At 43.6% G+C, this 20,314-nt stretch overlaps 1 protein-coding gene and 1 long non-coding RNA gene across 21 annotated transcripts in view; one reads left to right on the forward strand and one right to left on the reverse strand.

Moving 5' to 3' along the window:
• ADD1 (adducin 1) overlaps positions 1-20,314 on the forward strand; it is a 117,673-nt gene that overhangs the window by 47,839 nt on the left and 49,520 nt on the right. For all 20 annotated transcript variants that reach the window (XM_090035448.1, XM_090035460.1, XM_090035455.1 and 17 more), the window contains one exon: positions 19,037-19,249. In XM_090035448.1, the coding sequence (XP_089891574.1) occupies positions 19,055-19,249 (195 nt within the window). In that variant the 5' untranslated portion in view covers positions 19,037-19,054. The remainder of the gene's footprint in view (positions 1-19,036; positions 19,250-20,314) is intronic.
• On the reverse strand, positions 159-5,040 carry LOC149870036 (uncharacterized). The gene is made up of 3 exons (XR_016440418.1): positions 3,908-5,040; positions 373-3,130; positions 159-276 (listed from the first exon to the last, which is right to left on the reverse strand). It is a non-coding gene; the product is annotated as an uncharacterized LOC149870036 (long non-coding RNA).

The following is a 20,314-nucleotide window of genomic DNA, read 5'->3' on the forward strand; positions in this document are numbered from 1 at the left end:
AACATGGTTAGTCTTTCTTGATCTACTGATGCTAGAATATGATATTCCAGTATATAAAACACCTTGGTGCCAAGTTAAACTTTTTTAATGAGTACTGTAAACCATTAAAGAACTCTGTATGAAATCCACAGCACTTCCATCAGGAACAAGCACAATGCTTTTTGTATTTTAGGGCCAGTTTTAAGTGAGCATTTTTATTTTATGAAAAGAAACCAGTTGTTTTATTGAGACTTTGAGGACAACAGAAAATGTTCTCATTTATGAAATAATCTCTTCCTGTTGAAGACAAAAAACAGAGGAAACATAAGAGATTTGTCAGCTAGGACCATTTGGCTAAAAAGAAAATGATTGTTCAGGATGTGGAATACTTACTCTGCCTGCTAAAGAGTCCAGTCATGAACTTGCTTTATTAGCTCTTCAGCTTCCTAAGACTCTGCCAGCTTTTTCTTTCTGAAGTTCAGCAGGAAACATTTGTGATGGCAAGAAAAAAAACAAAGTACAGCACTGCCAAAATGTTCATATTGTGAAGCAAGCATGTCTCTTGAAAATGATGGAAACTTTGAAGGGAATCAGAAATAACCTGTTTCTGCACTATGCAGTTTTGCTCATTTTTCAAAGATAGGTAAACGATTTTAAATGTTTGTCTTAGATTAGAATAAAAAGCACAGGTACATAAACCACTGAGCTATAAAAATAATCTTATAGTACTATATTGTCCAAAAACTTATATGAAAAGAACAGGAACAGTAAGGTTGCAAGGTCAAACTTTCTGAAGTTAAACTTTATGGGGCCAGTGGCAGCAGCTCTACCTGAGCTGCTTAGAAAGGCAGTCTAGCTGCAGGGCTGCCCCAGCCCCACTGTATGCTCATGGGGTGGTAGGACATGCCACAGCTGGACTGTGCCTGGGCCAAGTGGGACCAAGGGACCTGCCACGTGCCAGATGAAGACCTGCCCAGCCGTATTTTGCCCGCCGTTATAGTCATATAACGATTCAAAAAGAAACGTTGGGCTTTACTTGACATTTAGTGAAACTCTTGAGAAGGAAGTGAAGGCAAAGAGTAAGGTGCCAGATAGCAAATGGTAATGTCATAAAAAGTCAGTACTGCAACTAGTGCCAGGGCAGTATCACCAGATGGACCAGAATTCAGTCTGTGTTTACATGCAGCGTTAGTGCAGTTATACCTAGAGTACTTTTCCCTGGGATCTTGCTATAAGACATGGGAGCTGATGCAGAGAAGGTCAACCAAAAAGATATGTGCACATGAACAAGTTAGATGAACTTCTAGCGCATCAGTTACTCTTCAGGAACTGCCTAGGCACACACCCTTACTCTACTGCAGAGGTTCCTAAACCTATTGCCTATCCCCTTCCAGATTTACCAGCTACCCATACATGCCTACCAGCATACATTTTATATTTTAACCCCTTAAATGTCAATTATCATTACGATAAAAATTAAATCTCCCGTTACACAATTTCTCCCACATACCCCCAGAGATGTCTTGCGTACCCTGAAGAATACACGTACCATGGTTTGGGAACCCTTGCTCTAGGATAAAGCACTTTCACTGGGGGCTAAGCTCTCTCCAGCTGACTGTCCAGCACAAGCAGATACACAGGTGGTTACTGTGGGATTGCTGATGTACTAGAAGTTCACAGCTTAATTTATCTCCCAGTAACTTATTTGTTTGCTGTGCCTATGTCCAAAGATAAGGTGATTAAAGGAAAGGTTATTAGAGCTAAATGTGACTAGCTTGGTGGTAAGATTAAGAGGCTGTTGTTATGTTGTCTACAGCTATTAGAAACAGCTTGTCATCAGAAAGGCAAGTAATAAAGATGACAGTCCGAAAGCTATAGAAAAAGTAGCTTAAGATAAGAGTCAAAAGTACTTGCAGGTAAGATGAAATGTATATTTAAAAAAAAAAAAAAGGCTAAGATAATGCCTAAATTAATAAACACTTCTTGAAGCTCTACTAGTATTTACTTTAAAGTCAAAGGGGATAAACCAGAGGCTAGCTATTTCAAGGCCTTGGGCAGAGCTGGGGGTGGTAGATATGGACAAGGTTCTGCTGATTGTGGGAGAACAGGTAGAGGGACAGGCAGTCTTACCTGCCACACCGGGGGCTCACCAGGGGCCGGGGGCTCAATTGTGCACAATGGAGGATGGGGGTTGAGGGTGGGGAGGAAAGCTGGGGGGAGTCCCCTTGTCAGCTTCACCTCATTCTCACTTGCCCTTTTATATATGTGCAGTCAGCAGCGCCTCTAAACTGCATGTGGAATGACACTATAAAGCCTCAATTTGCCTGTGGCTGAGAGGTTTAACCCAGTAGGTGTTGGCTGTGCATCAGGGGCATGAGGCTCGTGAGGGGATTCCTGCCTTCTATTTATGTGGCTGGAGCCTAAAATCTCTGTATAAGCCCATGCCACGCTCAACTCCTGCTGTCACTCCAACACCCCTCCTTCTTTCTGTCCTCCTCCCAAAGCGCTTGAGGCTTGTCCCCTTGTTTCCCAGCCCTAGTTACCTTGCTGAGCCAAATATTTATAAATATGTATCAGACACTGGAACTGCCTAGGGCAGGAGGAGCTGAGTCTGTAAGTCTCTGCAGTTTCTAAAAGTAATCACCAAATTGCACCCTACCTGCCTTTGTCTGCGAATCAGCTTTCTGTACCTGCAGGCTGCATTTTTGTGATGGGTTTTTTTTTGTTTTGTGGTGGTCTTTCTCTTTTCATTCTTGACACTTGTTCTCTAATCCTTTGCAGCCTGTTATCACAGCAGGGAAGGGCTTCTGCTAATCTTGTTTGTCCTTAAGCAAAGTTTTTGTAAATTGGTCCAATTAGAAAGTAAACTTAAAACCACTGGGCGTTTATAGACATGCTCCAAGAGCTATTCTAATTAAAGTGCCCGGAGCACATCCCTGCGCTGGAAAATGGCAGTGGGGGCACTTTAAAGTTCGTTTGACAAACTTTAGTTGAAGTGCTTCTGCCACCATTTTTCAGTGTGGGGATGCTGATGCATGTGATGTTGGAGTCTGCTGGAATACAGTAATTGCTGCACAGCGTGGTAATTAGTGTGCTGGAGCAGCCTTGCTGCACATGTATAGGTGCCTACTGTTTCTTCCATTGGGCTTCCCTGGAAGGAAAAAGAATGTGGTTATAGAGATTCTTAAGTCGTACTAGCTTTGGGCATTGAAACCCCCTCCTTTTAGTCATAGCTATCCAACTTCCAGGCCCAGGGACTGCACACTGCGTGAATGGCCTGCAGCTCCCCCAGTCTGCTGCAGCTCAGCTAGTGTCACAGCACCCATCCTTCCTCTTGGCTGCTGCACTTGCTGCCCACCTCCCTTTTTTGCCATGCATGCAACTCAGACAGGAGTAACTGAAGAGCCTGTGGAGCAGGGACGGGTAATTATTTTGGATGGAGGGCTGTGTGGCAGGCCCACAGGAGGTGTTCCTGCGTTGAGCCACCCACCTCACTGCACCCAACCACCTTTCAGGCTCAGAATGCCTCTCTGGGGGTACCTCACATCTGCTACCACCCAGGGCTGCACTTTATTTTGGCTCTGTACACCCTGGGAAACACAGGCCTAGTAGCCCTTGAGGGTACTTGACTCACTTCAAGCATTTGGGGATGCTTCTCTCATTCGGAAGCACAAGTAGTGGTCTCCCTTAGTCAGCCAAACCAAAGGGACCCCAAGGCATAATTTAGACCCACACCCAATAAATCTCTCACACTAGGTGCAGTGGAGAACTTTATTGGTTACAAGGGATAGAGTTGCAATAAGGTACTGGGTAGAGCAGTATCAGAGAAATCCCATAGAGCAAACTGACATGGCTGGGGTGGCCTTTGATCATGCATCTGTGTTACTGCAAGCTATATATCTAGTTAGATCTCAGGTAGCTTACTCACAAGTATCATCCAGAGGCAGGTGGAGATTCCCTCTGGAGGCAGGCAGTTCCTTGCTTGCTCGCTCTCAAAACTCATGGTCAAGTTTCAGATGGTTCAGCTCTTCTCTGTCTCTGAGTCTTCCTCATGGCTGCCGCTTCCTCCTCCTGGGCAATCCTTAACTTATATAGCCCTTATGACCTCATTTACCTGGTCCAATGGAGGCCAGCACCTGTTGGCAGTCAGCCAACCAATTTGAAATGCATCACTAGTTGCTGGGCAGACTGGTAGTTCCTGGCTCCCCAGGGAGCCCAAGCCCCTCACCCATGTATGTGATGCCAGTCACATAGGGGGGAAACCTGCTCCCTCTGCCTCCCTCAGGAATGTATCCAGCTCAGGTTACCTAAAGAGATAGGGTAAGGTATGAACACTCTGCAGGGGCCATCTTAACCAAATTGTCATGGAGCAGTTTTTGGGCAGAAACAGAGGTGGCCTTCTGCCACAGGCCGCTTACTGAGTTTTGGCAAGCCATCGAGGGCCGTATGACAAGCAGCCCAGGGCAGAGAAATATTAAGTTTCTAAATTTTTTAGGGGCCCTACGGGCTGGAGAGAATGGCCTGGCAAGCCGCATTGGGCCAGCAGGTTGAATTTTGCCCACCCCTGCTGTGGAGTGACAGCCAGGTGGGAACCCAGGGGTGGGTGGTACGCTAGCCATTTTGTGATCAGCAGTGATCCTGGTTTTCTGTGTTTTTAAAAATTGCAAATTCTCTGTTAGCCAAAAAAATAAATAAATCCCAAATTCTCTGATTTTAAAAATCTGTGCGTTTCCACAGTTAAAATGAGATGTCTCTATATGTATAGACATGAGTTGAACATAACGTTTTAGTCTTGCTTTACTATTGTAAATATATTTTTGAAGCCTACCAATGCTTCAATCACTATAATAAAATACATTTTAAATACCTATACATTTTAGTTTGATTTTTGCATTTTTATTCTTTTTTTATAACGAAAAATCAGAGCTCCCTCTAACTCCTTCACTCACCAGAATGTGGGTCCAGCTGTGGCTGTCTTCTGCCCCCCCCCCTCCATTTTGTGGCACTGAGCAGCCTTGATGTGCCCTGCTTATGCCGTTGCCCCTCACTTTCAAGCCTTAGCCTCGCCAGCCCTGTTGGTGCCCCTCACTCCTGACCTATGTGCCCTCCTCGCTCACATGTCCTGTACTCCTGAGCGGTTTCCACCATCTCCAGCCCACCCAGCTGCCTCTGAGTCCTGGATGCTGCTCGTGGGAGGCAGCAGTTGCTGCAGTCTAAATGGAGCATGGAGCCTAGCTCCCCCTCCACCTCAGGCAGCGTGACTGGAGTAGAGCCCAGGGTGGGGAGGAGTGCAGATGCACGCTGCCCACTATGGACTGAAGGTTCCCCGCCCTGCTTCCCTCCTGCTGGGAGCCTCCACGATGCCACTTCTGCTGCTGCCAGGTCTCCAGGGTCTCCCGGCAGCAGAACCAAGCCTCGCTTCACTGCCCTGCTATGCCAGTCCCTGCCTGCTGGGCTGTGGAGGCCAGCCCACATCCCCCCGCCCCCTGCACACATGCTCCCTATTCCTCCTCTGGGACTGCATGTGGAGTCAGGGAGCCAGTCCCTCCCCCTGCCCATGCCTGGACAAACTGCCTGCAGCAGCATCCCACACCCCAGCTGGGCCCTGTGACCGCACATTCCTGTCCTGGCCCCACTCATCACTATAGCTGGGCAGCACCCCAAGCCCTGCCCAACTCCCCTCCCTCACTGTGGGGCCCTCACTTGCCACATTCAAAACTCACACACCTGTTACAGTAAACACTCCCATACACCTGTCTGTAGTCCTTTCCTGTCCCGATTGCACTGTCTGTCAGTCCTAATCCCAATTACAGGATTTACACTTTCAGTTCATGTGCTGTCACTGGAGGATCTGCTGCTGTTGCCACTGCTGCTGCTGTTGTCTTCAAGTCCTGTTGCCTCATTGTCCTCTTTGCTGTCACTATCCACTCTCTCTAGGAAGGTCTTTGAAGATCGTATGCCAAGTGTCCCTCTGCCAGGTGGCATTGGCTGCATCCTTTCTGTCTTCTCTCACCATTTTCTGGTAGCAAGACTGGAGTTTGCTTCACACAATTTTGATAGTCTGGCACCTCAAGGTTTGTGCCTGTACATCAGGAGGTTCCTGGACTTTCACAGGGTGCTCCTGATGTAGGGCGCGAACTGATTGAAGTGAGCTGTTGGGCTGCTTGGTGTTTAGTCAGGTACCTGTACAGCACTGCCTGTAGTCACCTGTCTGAGCCCTGTCACTACTTTTGCAGAGTTGCTTTACCTTTTTCCTCACCTCCTTGGCATATGAGCAGAGTCATAAGAGGTGGTTGATGTTTTCTGTGGCACATTGGCAGATTGCTATGGGGTAGCTCAGTCTCCCTCTCTGTGCTCTCCTGAAAGAGCTCAGTGGGCCATCAGCCAGTTCAGATCCCTGTGGTCTTTCTTCAGAGCGTAACTATGCTATCACAGGTCTACATTAGAGCAGCCAACCTGAATAAAACGTATGGTAGTGCCTCCTCAATTCCAACTCTTTTTAAGTCATGGTGAGCAACTGTGTTGCATATATTTTAGCTTCCTTTTCATTTCCATGACTGAGCTGCACTTTTCTTTTCCATTTCCAATGATTTCTGGTTCTTCACCAACCTTAAATGTCTGGCAAACATCACGAAATGTGGCTCCAAACAATTCACCTGTTATCCATCCCTCTGTCACCCTCTCTCTCAGCCTGGTATATATGATTAGTGTGTCCCTGTTCTCTGTGAGATGAAGCTGGATCAGGCTGCCCCACACTTATCTGCATATAATTTTGTAGAGGATCCTAAAACACCTGATTCCAGTTGTGGGTGGGGAGGCTAATTAGCATATGATCCTTTGGGGAGCATCTAGAGTTTATGCATCTGCAGAGTCATGCTGAGCTATGGCGCTCATGGCTTGAGATGTTGTTGACTGTTGGGGCCTAGCCCAATGAACTATATGGTAAAACATAAATAAGGATGTACCAAATTGCAATTTTGCGACCTTTATGGAAAATGCAAAATAGAGCATTTTCCATGAAATTTGGAAATTTGTGGGGGGAAAAAGGAGCCTCACAAAAAAGGGGGAAAAGCAGAACTCTGTATTTAAAAAGAAAAAAGAAAAAAAAAATTCTTTTCCCCCATCCGTGGCTGCTGATCGAGTGAGGGGACTGCCCTCCTGTAGCCTCTTAGTCCTGCAGCCTGGGTTAAGGGCTGCTGCAGCCTGTCACCATGCAGGACTGGGGAGACAGCATGATTGAGCCATGGTGGGGGGAGTGGGGCTGGGCCGAGGAGAGCAGAGCCAGGGAAGTTGGGGGAGGGCAGTGGGGCGGCCCATCCCTGCTCCCACAATGGTGGGGCGGGGGGTTCTATTTTTCCCCCTGTGCAGGCCAGGGCTGGGTGGGGAGTGGGGCCAGGCCAGACCGGGGACAGTGGGCTGATAGCAGCCTATGTATCTGCTAGCCAATTGGAGACCTGGGAGGGGGAGGTGTGATCTGCCCTTGAAATTGGAGCCTGGGGCCATAGCAAGCCCATGAAATTTGGTCCCGGGCTTCACAATTTGTATACATCCCTAATCATAAGGTCTTTTGGCTTTGAACTAATATCATGCATAGCTTGCAAAATAAATAAATGAGTTTGCACTATATATAGGTAAGGACAAAAGTGCTATTGAAAAGTGTGTTTATGGAATACCTGTGCTAAAATTTGCAGCAGTTTCCAAAACAAAAAGGTATGATGCATCATTTCTGCATGAATTAAATCTATTTGTACTATGTGCAAATTGCTACAGGTCTGTTTATTTTGAGAGCTGAGTTTTCAGATTTGCTTTTCATGTCTATGTGCTCAAGGAGAGCAGGGGGTGACAGTAAATGAGAGGGGGGAAGAAGTTTTGGAAGAGCGGGAAGGAAGGCAAGAGGGCTACCTGATTTCCCCAGATTCATTTTCCCTGCTGTAGCACTGGGAAGAGGACAGATTCAAGGCAAACCTCCAATAACTACATTGTATACCTAGAAATTTATAAGAAATTTATGAACTGTCCATATAATTTAATTATTTGGGCATCGTCTTATATTTGGGATTATTGTATATTTGAGTAAATACAGTGTTTTCTTTGAATCAGAAAGCTGGATGTAAGTATGGTATATGTGCTTGGGACTGGGGTAGAAGAAGATATTCTTGAACTATTATCTGATCTGTTAAAGTTTCTTCCATCTACTGTTTGAGTCCTAGTCCATAGGGTCAGCATGCTTTTCTTTTCTTTTTCCGAAGTCTTGGATATTGAACAGCTTGGAATGAAAATTCTCTTATACAGTTTGCATTTCTGGATATTGTGTGGTTTAGGTGTTAGTATGTTGCTTACAGCATTCCCATTATGAACCCTACAATGGATTTAACTGTGTTACAAAACTTCCCTTTGGGATTACATTTGGGATCAAACCATGGATTTTTAGAGGGAAAAAATATACATTTCAGAAGGACAAAAGAACCCTTAAGCCTTCTGATACAGTTTTGAATGCTTGTTTTAGAAAAACTCCTTTATTTAAAAGAACAATAAACCCTGTAATTCTACATTTTCTGTACTGGTAAAGTTTTATTTTACTAATAAAAAAATGTATAATACATTTCTGAATTGTATGTTTAAATATACCTTCTGTCTGGTTTTTTTAGTACAGTATAACCTCATAAATTCGAATATCAAAAATCTGGAATTCTTATAAATCTGGCAGTTTTTAAGCTTCTCCCTCTGCTCCTCTGAACACAGAGGGGGAAGCTTGTATGCGGTGGCTGCCACTGCCATCCACCACCCTGTGCTGCTGCTCCAGGACTGGCCATTTGCTTCAGATGTAAAAATCCTCATCTTGTCTATAGAAGCAGCAGGCATGTGGTGACAGATGTGTTTTAGAAAGGGGCAAGACAGATTTACGTGGAAAGATAGGCTTTCTGAAATCTGCCATAGGTTTTTGTGTATTTCTGGACTTGAAAACTAGCCTCCTTAGATGTTCATTGCTGACCTCAGAATAGCTGCTTTTAAAAAACAGAACTTCGAAAACCTGCTTGAACAGGAAATTGCAGGAAGAAGAAATCATCCAGAGACTAGACTGTATTAAGTATAGTCTAAACAGAAACTATGGATTTTTATCCCATGAGCCCTGTGTCCCTATGGTTTAATTGTTTTTCTTTTATTTTCAACCTTCATATACCCTCTTTTAGCACTTCACTCTCTCCTTCCTTCCCTGTCTTTTGTATTAGTTAGCCATGTTAGTCTGAAGTTGGACAGGGAAGATTTGCAACTTACAGCCTCACTAAATCAGATATGTGTAACAAACTTTTGTAACAGTGGTTTACTTGATCAGATGCTGTGAAGATACTTCAGAAAGTCTTGGTGAAGCCACAGCTGGAGTATCGCGTCTAGTTTTGGGCTCCACAATTCAAAAAGGATGTGGAGAAGCTTGAGAGAGTGCAGTGGAGAGCCACACGCATGATTAGAGGTCAGGAAAACAGACCTTGAAAGACAACATTCAATTCAGACATAAAAGGTTGCCACTTAAAGGTCAGTTATACATATCAATTCTAGAAGCCAAGTCTGTTGCATGCTCTGTGTCCACATATGTAGATATGGGTTGATTTCTAAAGTTCAGCTGATCTTGCCTCCGAGAGGCTGAGAGCGATGGGACTCTTCAGCTTAGAAAAGTGCAGGCCCAGCGGTGATCTGATGGCCACCTGTAAGTTTATTGGGGTGCTCATCAGGATCTGGGGGAATGTCTGTTCACTGGAGCACCCCAAGGGATGATGAGATCAAATGGTCACAAACTCCACCGCGGCCGATTCAAGCTGGACATAAGGAAGAATTTCTTTACTGTCCGAGCCCCCATGTTTTGTAATAGACTGCTGCCAAAGGCAGTTCAAGCACCCACTTTGAACGCCTTCAAGAGGCGTTTGGATGCTTATCTTTTTGGGATCCTAAGATCCCTGCTGACTTCCTGTCCATGGGGCAGAGGGCTGGACTCTGATCCTCCAGGGTCCCTTCCAGCCTGAATGTCTGTGAAATCTATGGAAGACAATCTCTGGGGAGAAAATGAGTGCAGTATGCAAATACATACAGTATATACTAAAGGGTAGCAAGATTAGCTGAACTTTAGAAATCAACCCATATCTACATATGTGGACATAGAGCATGTAACAGACTTGGCTTCTAGAACTGATCTGTATAACGGACTTTTAAGTGGCAACCTTTTATGTCTGAATTGAATGTTGTCTTTCCTATAAACTTGTTCTTTCTTGCTAGTGAAAAAGCAATAAGCACTTTCAGGATCTAAAAAAATCGGTAGTTCCTAGATGTCAGATTTGTGGCATACAGTTACTTTAGCAAGACCCTGCACAGTCATTTTGATGTTCCCTCTTCAGACTATCATCAGTCAACTTCTTTCTTTTCATTATGAAATAAAAACAGAGAAGAAAGGAATCTTGTGTTTAATGGAGCATCCCTCACATTAAAGACAAACATGCTTTTGAAAATAGCTCTGACCATGCTAATTTTGAAAATAATAGAGCACCATTATGTTTGCAGGTTTGTTCATTCCTGCCTTAAAATAAGTGTGTGAACATAGGAAGCTACATTTCTGTACGTTCTTTGAATTGAATGTTTTAGTGCATTTATTTTTTTAAAACTACTTCGTGATTAATTCAGATTTGTTTTGGATACAAAGTGGTTGTTGGAGACATACCCATTTAGAACTAACCTCAATAGAGTTGCTGAAATCAGGCGTTATTTGGACTTTGATCTGTCAAATAGTCTCACCTTTCTGTGTTATTGTACACCAGCTCTTAACATTTATTTTGTTAAAAAATCCCCTCAGTGATATAAATCTGTTGTCCCTTTCTTTTTTTTTGTTCTCTGTGTATGTGAAGAGATGGAATTCCTGCGATAACTGTTTTTGTAAGACTGGTATAAAATAAATGTTTAAAGCTGCAGCAATTTAATTTGTGGTCTTTAATTCTTAAATGGCAGGGAAAGGTGACCAACAAAACTTTTCAAATAATCTCAACTAATTATGGATTGACTTTTATGAAATAAGTAAAATAATTCTTTGCTTCTGAATAAACATAGAACTCTAGTTGTGTACAACTGGTTAGTGATACTTAAAGGATTTTTACATCTATCTTTATTTAATGTAAACTGAAAATTAGGGGTGCACCAATGGAGATTTTTTTGGCCAATACTGATAGCCAATTATTCACCAGGCACATTGGCAGGTTACAAGAAATAATGGCCACAAGCTAGAAGAGAGCAGATTTAGATTGGATATTAGGAGGAACTTCTTCACAGTTCGAGTGGCCAAGGTCTGGAATGGGCTCCCAAGGGAGGTGGTGCTCTCCCCTACCCTGGGGGTCTTCAAGCGAAGGCTAGATGTGTATCTAGCTGGGGTAATGTAGGCCCAGCACTCTCTCCTGCTTATGCAGGGGGTCGGACTCGATGATCTATTGAGGTCCCTTCCGACCCTAGCATCTATGAATCTATGATCCGATAACTGATTTACAGGAGCAGAGCCCAGTAGCATGCAGTGCAACACCCTGAAGGCAAGTCTGTGGAGGGGGAGGGGACAGACGGAGGCTCCTCTAAGGGAGGGAGTGGGGAAGAGCTGGGGCTGGGGGAGCTGCCCAGCCAGGGCAGTGAGTAGGACACCAGGGCAGGGAGTTCAAGCACTGTTGCCACCATTTTTAAGTGCAGGGATGCTTTTAGGAGCAGAGCTAAATGGGGTAAGGGTGGAGGTGGGCTGCTTGCTGTGGACTCAAGGTTCTCTGCCATGCTGCCTTTGCCCTGGAAGCCGTGCATCAGCTGCGCTGTGTCCCCAACCTGCCTGGCAGCAGGGGCACAATTTGCCACTGCCACTGCGCAGTAGGGGGCATGCGGCCACTGTGCAGCTTCTGGGGGAAAAAGGCAGCAGGGCAGAGTGCCTTCGTCACTGGGTTTGTCATGTTCCCCTTCGCTTACTTTCCTTCTGGCCACTGTGAATCTTGCACTCTTGACTTAATAGTGTTCCTGCTTCAACAGGTGGAGTGAATGATAGCTCAATTCCAGCTGGCCTATTGTCTATTGGGAGGTGGGAAATATAGGATTCTGGGTTCAGACCTGCTTTTCCTTGACACATACTCTAATCCAGGGGTCAGCAGTGGTTAGCAGAGTGCCAAAAACACCTGCAACCTTGACCTTTAAGGTGTTGGGGTGCCAGGGGTGGATGGTGGGAGAACCATGAAGGCCCCTGTCCTTGTTGTGGGAGCACAACCCTGGCCCCTTCCCCACTGTCCATTCCAAAGCATATGCTCCAGGCAAAATGCCTTTGCATGCCATATTCTAGCACCCATGCTGGGGGTGCCTACCCCTGCTCTACCCATTGAGATATAAACAGGGTGACAATCACCATATCCACCTTCACCATCTAAACAGAAAGTTAGACACCCATAGGTGAAAAAGATGACTTGGCTACTTAAGTCCAGGCCAGTGGTTCAAGGTTTCAAGCTCAAGGCAATTTTTCTGAATTTTGTGGTACCTCAGTTGAAAGTCACTGCTCTGAACATTGTGTTCATGTATTTTACTTAATAGAAGACACTAGCACTTGGCTGCTGCCTCCTCTGGTGGCCATTCTTTTAAATGAAAGTGGCTAGGAATGCTTAGCTGCTTAGACTTCAGATTAGGCTCCACCAGGCACAGGATTGTCTAATTTATTAATTTCAAGCAGCCGGAGGTGGAAGATGCAGGTCTAGAAGTCTACATGTCTGTTCAACTCTGCCAAGATGGCAGCACTTCTGAGCATGTGCAGTAACATAATTTAGATGCCTAAGTATGCTTTGTGGGCACCAAACATCTGAAAATGTAGGCTCTTATACATAAAAGTAGTTAAGTAGGGCTTTATGAATCACTTTCTGGACCACAGGCAACTAAATTGCTATTTACATGCAGAGGTGATAATTTGGATCTTGCCCATCAGAAGACAGGCTGACCTGGACAGGCTCAGCAAATGGGCGGACGAGAACCTGATGGTGTTTAACAATGAAAAATGTTCTTCCCACCTTGGGAAGAAAAACCTGCAGCGTCCTTATAGGCTCGGCAGTGCTACGTTGGTTAGCGCTACAGAAGAAAGAGACTTGGGGGTCATCATTGACCACAAGATGAACATGAGCCTGCAATGCGATGCTGCAGCTAGTGAAGCGACCAAAACGCTGGCTTGCATCCATTGATGCTTCTCAAGCAAATCCCGGGAGGTCATTCTCCCCTTGTACTTGGCCTTGGTGAGGCCGCAGCTGGAGTACTGCGTCCAGTTTTGGGCTCCACAATTCAAAAAGTGTGTGGAGAAGCTTGAGAGAGTCCAGAGAAGAGCCATGCGAATGATCAGAGGTCAGGAAAGCAGACCTTGTGATGACAGGCTGAGAGCCATGGGGCTCTTTAGCCTGGAAAAGCGCAGGCTCAGGGGTGATCTGATGGCCACCTATAAGTTTATCAGGGGTGACCACCAGTACCTGGGGGAACATTTGTTCACCAGAGCACCCCAAGGAATGCCGAGGTCGAACAGTCATAAACTCCTGCAAGACCGTTTTAGGCTGGACATAAGGAAGAATATCTTTATTGTCCTAGCCCACAAGGTCTGGAACAGTCTGCCATTGGAGGTGGTTCAAGCACCTACATCGAACACCTTCAGGAGCAAATTGGATTCTTATCTTGCTGGGATCCTATGACCCCAGCTGACTTCCTGCCCTTCGGGTGGGGGACTGAACTCAATGATCTTCCAAGGTCCCTTCTAGCCCTTAAAAAAAAAACCAAAAAACAAAACCTTAAAGTTCTTCATTCAATTGAAACCATTTCCCTTCCTTCTTCATTTCCATCTACCAACCTTTACACCAGGACTGTCCAACTTTAGACTGGCCAGGGGCACATAGTCTGGGCCAAATGCTGTGCACAGTCCCTGCTGCTGCCACTCGGTGAATGAGCCTCCAATCCCTCCCCCTGCTGCCAGGAGTCCCCCGCCTTTCCCCTGCTGTCACCACAGAGGCAAGTCTCCTACCCCATGAGCAGTAAAAGTCCTGTCCCCCTGCCATGTGATTCCACACACACATGCAGACACATGTCTATGCAAATGCAACCTGCTGGTGCTGCTGTGTGGGTCCCCTCTGGCCATGTTTCCCTGCTCCAGAGAGCAGCAGCAAGAGTGACGAGGGGAATGACAGCCATGTGGGAGCCTGTGGGCTGCTTGTTAATCCCTCGTGGGGTGCCAGTTACAGCCCTGCTTTACACCATTTCCTATTCTAGTACATCTGCCACTACTGCATATCATGTGGGCTGGCTAACTTCTGCCTTGGGTAAGATCTTTAGGATCTTGCAAATTGTGCTACTGCTCCAGTTAAAAAGGGAGATTCTTAAATTGAAAAATATTGTTAAAAATCACAGGAACGTAGGGCTGGAAGGAACCTCAGGAGATCTAGTCTAAGTTGACAACCTTTTACCAGCATGGGCCACAGCTTGTGACCCTTCTAGCTTCTTTGGTTGTCCCTGCTCTATGCAGAAGGCCATTCTATTATTCTCCTAATGTAGTCTCAGCTGAAAAAGCATGCCATGACAAACTGGTGATTAGCAGTCGAGTGGCTGATTTGGCTGTAATGGTGAGCAGCCCTCAGCCAGACATGGATGGCTGGAGCAAGCACAACAGTTTGGACAGCTGAGTCTTAGTGTACCATTAATACATCAGGCCACATCCAGTCTATTTGCAGGCTGACCCTAGTATTAAACAACCCCCTGCTCAAGACAGGCTAAATCAGGGGTGGGCAATTATTTTGGGCAGAGGGCCGCTTACTGAGTTTTGGCAAACAATTGAGGGCCACATGACAGGCAAATAATAATTTTCTAAAGTTTTTAGGGGCCCCGTGAGCAGGATAGAATGGCCTGGTGGGCCGCATCTGGCCCCCGGTCTTCATTTTGGCCACCTCTGGGCTAAACTCTCCTTGTTAAATGTTTTAACCTGCTCTCAGGAACTTCCAAGGACGGATATTGCACAGCCTCTCTGTATAGCCTGTTCCAGTGCTCAGCTTCCCTCAGTGAGAGAGTTCTGCCTACTATCCAACCTACATTTCCCTTGCACGAATTTAAGACTGTTGCCCCTTGCAGCTGCAAAGAATAGTCTTATCTCCATTCCTCATGTAACCACCTTTCAAATATTTGAGGACTGTTATCAAGTCCCTCTTCAGTCTTCTCTTCCCTAGACTAGGTTATTCCTGTTATTTTAACCATTTAGCTTTAAATCCTGTTTCCTAGACCTCTGATTATTTTTGTTGCTGTATTGAATTTTTTCCAATTTGTCTACATTTTGAAGCATGGATCCCTAACATGGACAAAGTACTCTGGGTGTGAGGGCCTTATCAGTGCCAAATTAAGCAGAAGAATCCCTCCCCTTGGCTTGCAAGTGACACTCCTGTTAACATAGCTCAGCGTGGTATTGGGGGGTCAGGTTCTATGTGAGGTCCAGTACTTTTTCTGCAGTAATGCACTGTAGCCAGTCATTTCCACAGCCACTTTTTGTGCATGGCTTTGCCCTTGTCCTTATGAATTTCATTCGGTGGATTTCAGAGACTTCCTCTAATTTTTCAAGGTCATAATCAATACCTTCCAGAGTGCCTGCAACTCTGCCCAACTTGGTGTCATCTGCACATTTTTTAAGTGTATGCTCAATCCCATCCTCCAGATCATTAATCAAGATACTGTATTTTGTCACATGCAGCATGTCCCAAAATAAGATACTTTTTTTTCGCAAAGTGTTAATGAAGAAAAAGTTTTTTTCCTTGAAAATACAGGAAGTAGCAGTAACTGAGTAGAAGCTTCTGTAACTGGCAGGACTGGTGGTTCTGTTCTGTTACATGTACCTGCCCTTTACGTGGGCTTCTACTTGGAGACCAAAAACTGTCATGATAAATTTCATCTGCTCTCATTCCTATAGTGGTATATAGTTTGCTCAGATACAGACCACCTGAGGGAGGAAGGAGATTTAGTTCCTGAAAGCACATTTAATATCTTTCCCAATTATATAGTTCATCCAATAAAGTGTATTACCGAGCATATCCGGATTACTGTTCAAAAGCATTCAGTGGTTCCTCTGTCCAACGCCATAAAGTCAGGTTTTTTCACAGCTTGTGTATGAAAATGGTCTTGGTATAAAGGTAATTTGAAAGCTGTCTTCAAAGATCATCTTCCTGCCAGGTTTCAGTTTTGCTGTCAGAGTCCTACGACAGCACTGGAGCAAGTGCACCAGCAGAAGCTGCTCGTAGCTGCCACAGGCGTATTCTGTGAGTTCTGCAGGCTCCAAGTACAGTTAGTTCTGCCGTGCCACTGGGGCTCTTCCAGTTTTCAGCACTGAAGCTGTACAGGATGCTCATGCCCTCTTTCTTGGGCAGTCACAGATTAAAGCATGTATGTGAGTGGCTTATCATTTCACTTCAATTTTTTTTCCTTCCCTCCCTTCCTTCTTGAGAGAAAACAGCAGCTACATTTCTTCTTGTCCTCATAAAGGATACCAGTTTTCAGAGTGCCCTGTACCTGCACACACCCCTTCCTGCAAAGGGGTCAGAAATAAAGGTTCTTGGTATCAAACCTCCTCTCTTAAAAAAAAACAAACCAATAATGAAACCCACAAAGTAATGTCAGCTCTTGGCCTGCTTTCTTCAGGGTGGATAATAATTAGTCTGTTTTATTTCAGTCAATTTTGTAATGTAAATATATTATTCTTAAACAGCTATGTAAAATTATGACATAGTAATGCCTATATTATGATCTATTTGAATAAATAAAAATATGAACCAATACATATTTGCTTGGAATTTTTAAAAGAAATTCAAGCCACTGAATCGCTGATTAATCATCTGGAACTAGTTTTTGCCAGCAGGGGTAAAGAAAATCTTTTCTTCATTCAGTTCATGTAATTCAAGTTATTGACTAGTTCACTCAAATTTGAGAAATTATTTGGGATTTTATTATTTAACAAGGTAATTTTATTTTGCTAATCAAAAATTCATTTTACGCTTTTCTAACGAAATTCCAAATAAAATTTGAGACCAATAAGAACAAAATGAGACAAAGGAAAAGTATAATTTAGTTATTTTCAGATAAATTCATGTTAAGGTGTATAACCAGTGTGATAAAGATGCATAGTTGTAGTCGATTATTCTAGTCAGAAAAAGAAATGTTCAATTCAGTAAGAAGAGTCTGTTTATCAGCATGTTTCCATGATTATCAACATTTGTTTAAGAGAAATAAATAGAAAATATAAATGTGTATACCAAGGTTTTTGCTTAAGGTTTTCTGCTTGATGATTTAAATTATGATTATGTTTTAAATTATTCCACCTTACTTGCCTGCATCTCTTTCTATTAAAAGGGCAGCATTTTTCTGCTCCTTTTTCTCCCTTTCTTTAGGGAAAATAATAGTAGGTCCTGCTACCCTGGGTTTTTTTGGGGTGGGAGGCAGAATCTCTGCCTGAAATCAGGGGTTTCAAGCATTGAATATGTTGAATGTATTATAATTGTGACATTCTACTGATTAACATGAGCTATTATTCATCAAACATCTGCTTTGCAACTGTGGAATCTACAGTATGTAGTGATTTCTTTTAAAAAGTTGCTTTGTCCAGTTTTATAGATAGGTAGAGGAAAACCGGGCACTGCTTCTCGAAAAAGCTTAGATTTAGACTCGATAGACATTGCAATGCAAATAACATTATAGGCTAGACAGTCAGGTATTGGAGGGTCCGGTTTCAGGAATGCTTCAGAGTTGATTTTATTTAACTGGCTTTCAGGAAATCTCTCCGGAAGTGTTTTCAGAAAGGATTTGAATGAAGGTTGTGATGTTGTTATATACAGGCAATCTATGTAATATTGAGGTGGCAGGCTGGGTGTAAAAGGAAATGGGTGGGGTGAGCAGCATCAACTAAACTTTCATGCTTTGTCAAGTGTGCCTATAGTCACTGTGTTACCCTGGACAATCTTAGATAAATCTCAAGGTATTTTTCACACACACCCTCCCTCCAAGTACCAGCTTTTCAGAAAAGCACTCTAATGCTGTAGTGAAGGCTTCTGTTACAAGCCCAAAATAACTACAGTTCTGTGAAAAGCAAATAATACCAGATTTTCACATTTGTATTTTTGGATATATTTTCTTAAATTATTTTGAGAGTTATTACTGTTTTGTGGTATGTTAACTCTTCCGTGTTAGCAAGAATATGCAGTATAGTTTTAATGATTCTTGAGTTTCAAATGAATTAAATCAAGTTTTTATAAAGTTGTATTAAATACGATGTTCACTTTACCCTTGAAGAAGTCAGACCAGGGCATTTTGGAGACTTTAAAGATGCTGAGCTCCAGTATCTAAATAATTTCAGTAGGATTCATAGGAGCTCTGTACTTCTGAAAACAACTTCTGATTTTTAGTAATTGTTTGTATAAAAGGCTGTAATTATACAATAACAATTTGCTGTGATCATATAGCTCCAAGAGCTACTTTACCCTATTCAGACATACACCCATTTAAAAATGATGCATTTTTAAGTAAAGTATGCTTTTGGGCTTTTGAATCTGAGTTTCATTTTACTTTAGAGTGTGTACTTTTTCCACATGGGGGGAAAAAAAAGAAAACTCTTTAAGCTTGTAAACTGTTGTACTTTAAAATGTCATCTCATAGTTTGATGCTGTTGGAACAGGACTATACTAACACGTGCTGCTAAAAGAAATCCTCATGAGTAATTTCTGTTTGACAATAGTATGAAATAATTTTTCCAGTACATTGTCAGTTCTTCAGTAAACTTCATTTAAACTGTTAAATATAAACCATTATATTTCATGTGTCTTTTAAATATGTGCATTTACCAAGTCTGCTATCTAACTGTACAACCGTGACTTGTGCACTGTGCAGTCCAGAATCATTTTGTTCTTTTCTTCCTTTAACATAACAAATGCATACGTGAACACAGATGTTTATTGCTGTTTCGGCTTGTTTAATCATGCATTGCTATTTATAATTTCCCTTTGATTTGATTTTTCTGTAGGACCCTTAAAAGTGTGCTATGAATGGTGATTCTGGTGCAGCGGTGGTGACTTCACCACCCCCAACAACAGCCCCTCATAAGGAGAGGTATTTTGATCGAGTTGATGAGAATAACCCAGAGTACTTGCGAGAGAGGAATATGGCACCTGACCTTCGTCAAGATTTCAACATGATGGAACAGAAGAAGAGAGTCTCCATGATTCTGCAAAGCCCAGTAAGAAAATGCAGTGACTGTCCTGAGAGAGAGAGAGATTATATTCTTTAAATTACACCACAATGTGTTTCACACTTTTGTAGAAATTTGAGAGGCCTAAGGCTTTTTTTGATAATCTAGTCTGTCTCCCTGTCCATTTAAAAGTGTTCTTTGTAGTATAATTTCTTGTTTGTTATCCAGTATAATCTTGATTGTTGCAAGTGACTTGTTGCAGTATAATCTTGATTGTTGCTGAGACAGTGGCTGCCTACAAACAATCATTTTCACCACTGAAAATGATTCAGGAAGAGGGAACTTTACAATATCCCCTCTTGTCCAAGCATTCAGCCTGCAACTGCCCCCTATCTCCTGCTTCTTATGCCTTTCCAAGACCAGAGTGATCGCAATTTAGGGAAAATGTTGGCTGTTCCAGTCTTCCCCTTCTTGGGGGACCTGGAGCAGCTGGGTGCACAAAGCAGGCAGGGATCTAATGGCACTCCTTCCTGCTCAGCTCCTGGTGCCAGGGACTTTTGGTTTTTGAGGAGCTAGTGTGGAGGCAGCTGCTCCTCCCTTCCTCTCCTGGTCTACAGGAGATGTGGGAGCAGCTGCCCCCCATGTCTTCACCTGATCTCTGGGAGGCACAGCAGTCTCATTCTTGTGGGAAAGTTTCTTCCAGGAGTGACTTCTAGCTGGTTGGAGTTTGAGCTGCCATTTGGAACTCTTGGAACTGCTGTTTTTGTTCCAGATGAAAGAGCTGGAACATCTGTATGCTCATGGTTTCTACTGGGAGAACAGCAATTCTCCCAGGAAAAAGGAGCATCTTTACATGGCCATTGCCACACACTCACTGTGTGTCTTCCTCACTTTCTTCATAATTTCATCCTTTACTCCTGCTTGAATTTCTGTTCTTCCGTTTTAAATATCTCCTTTCTTATTAGTGTTTGCATCAGATAATTGATAACTATTACAGCTCTTTAATGGTTGTTTAACCAGGCCAGAAATATTTTTTCTGCTTAATTTGCCCTGTCCCTTATAACTTGGCATGTGCAATAGACTTATTCTGAACGGATAGCCAGGGGCTAAAAT

Source organism: Crocodylus siamensis, chromosome 2, assembly GCF_052110815.1.
Source record: "Crocodylus siamensis isolate JL-2025a chromosome 2, ASM5211081v1, whole genome shotgun sequence".
NCBI lineage: Eukaryota > Metazoa > Chordata > Crocodylia > Crocodylidae > Crocodylus > Crocodylus siamensis.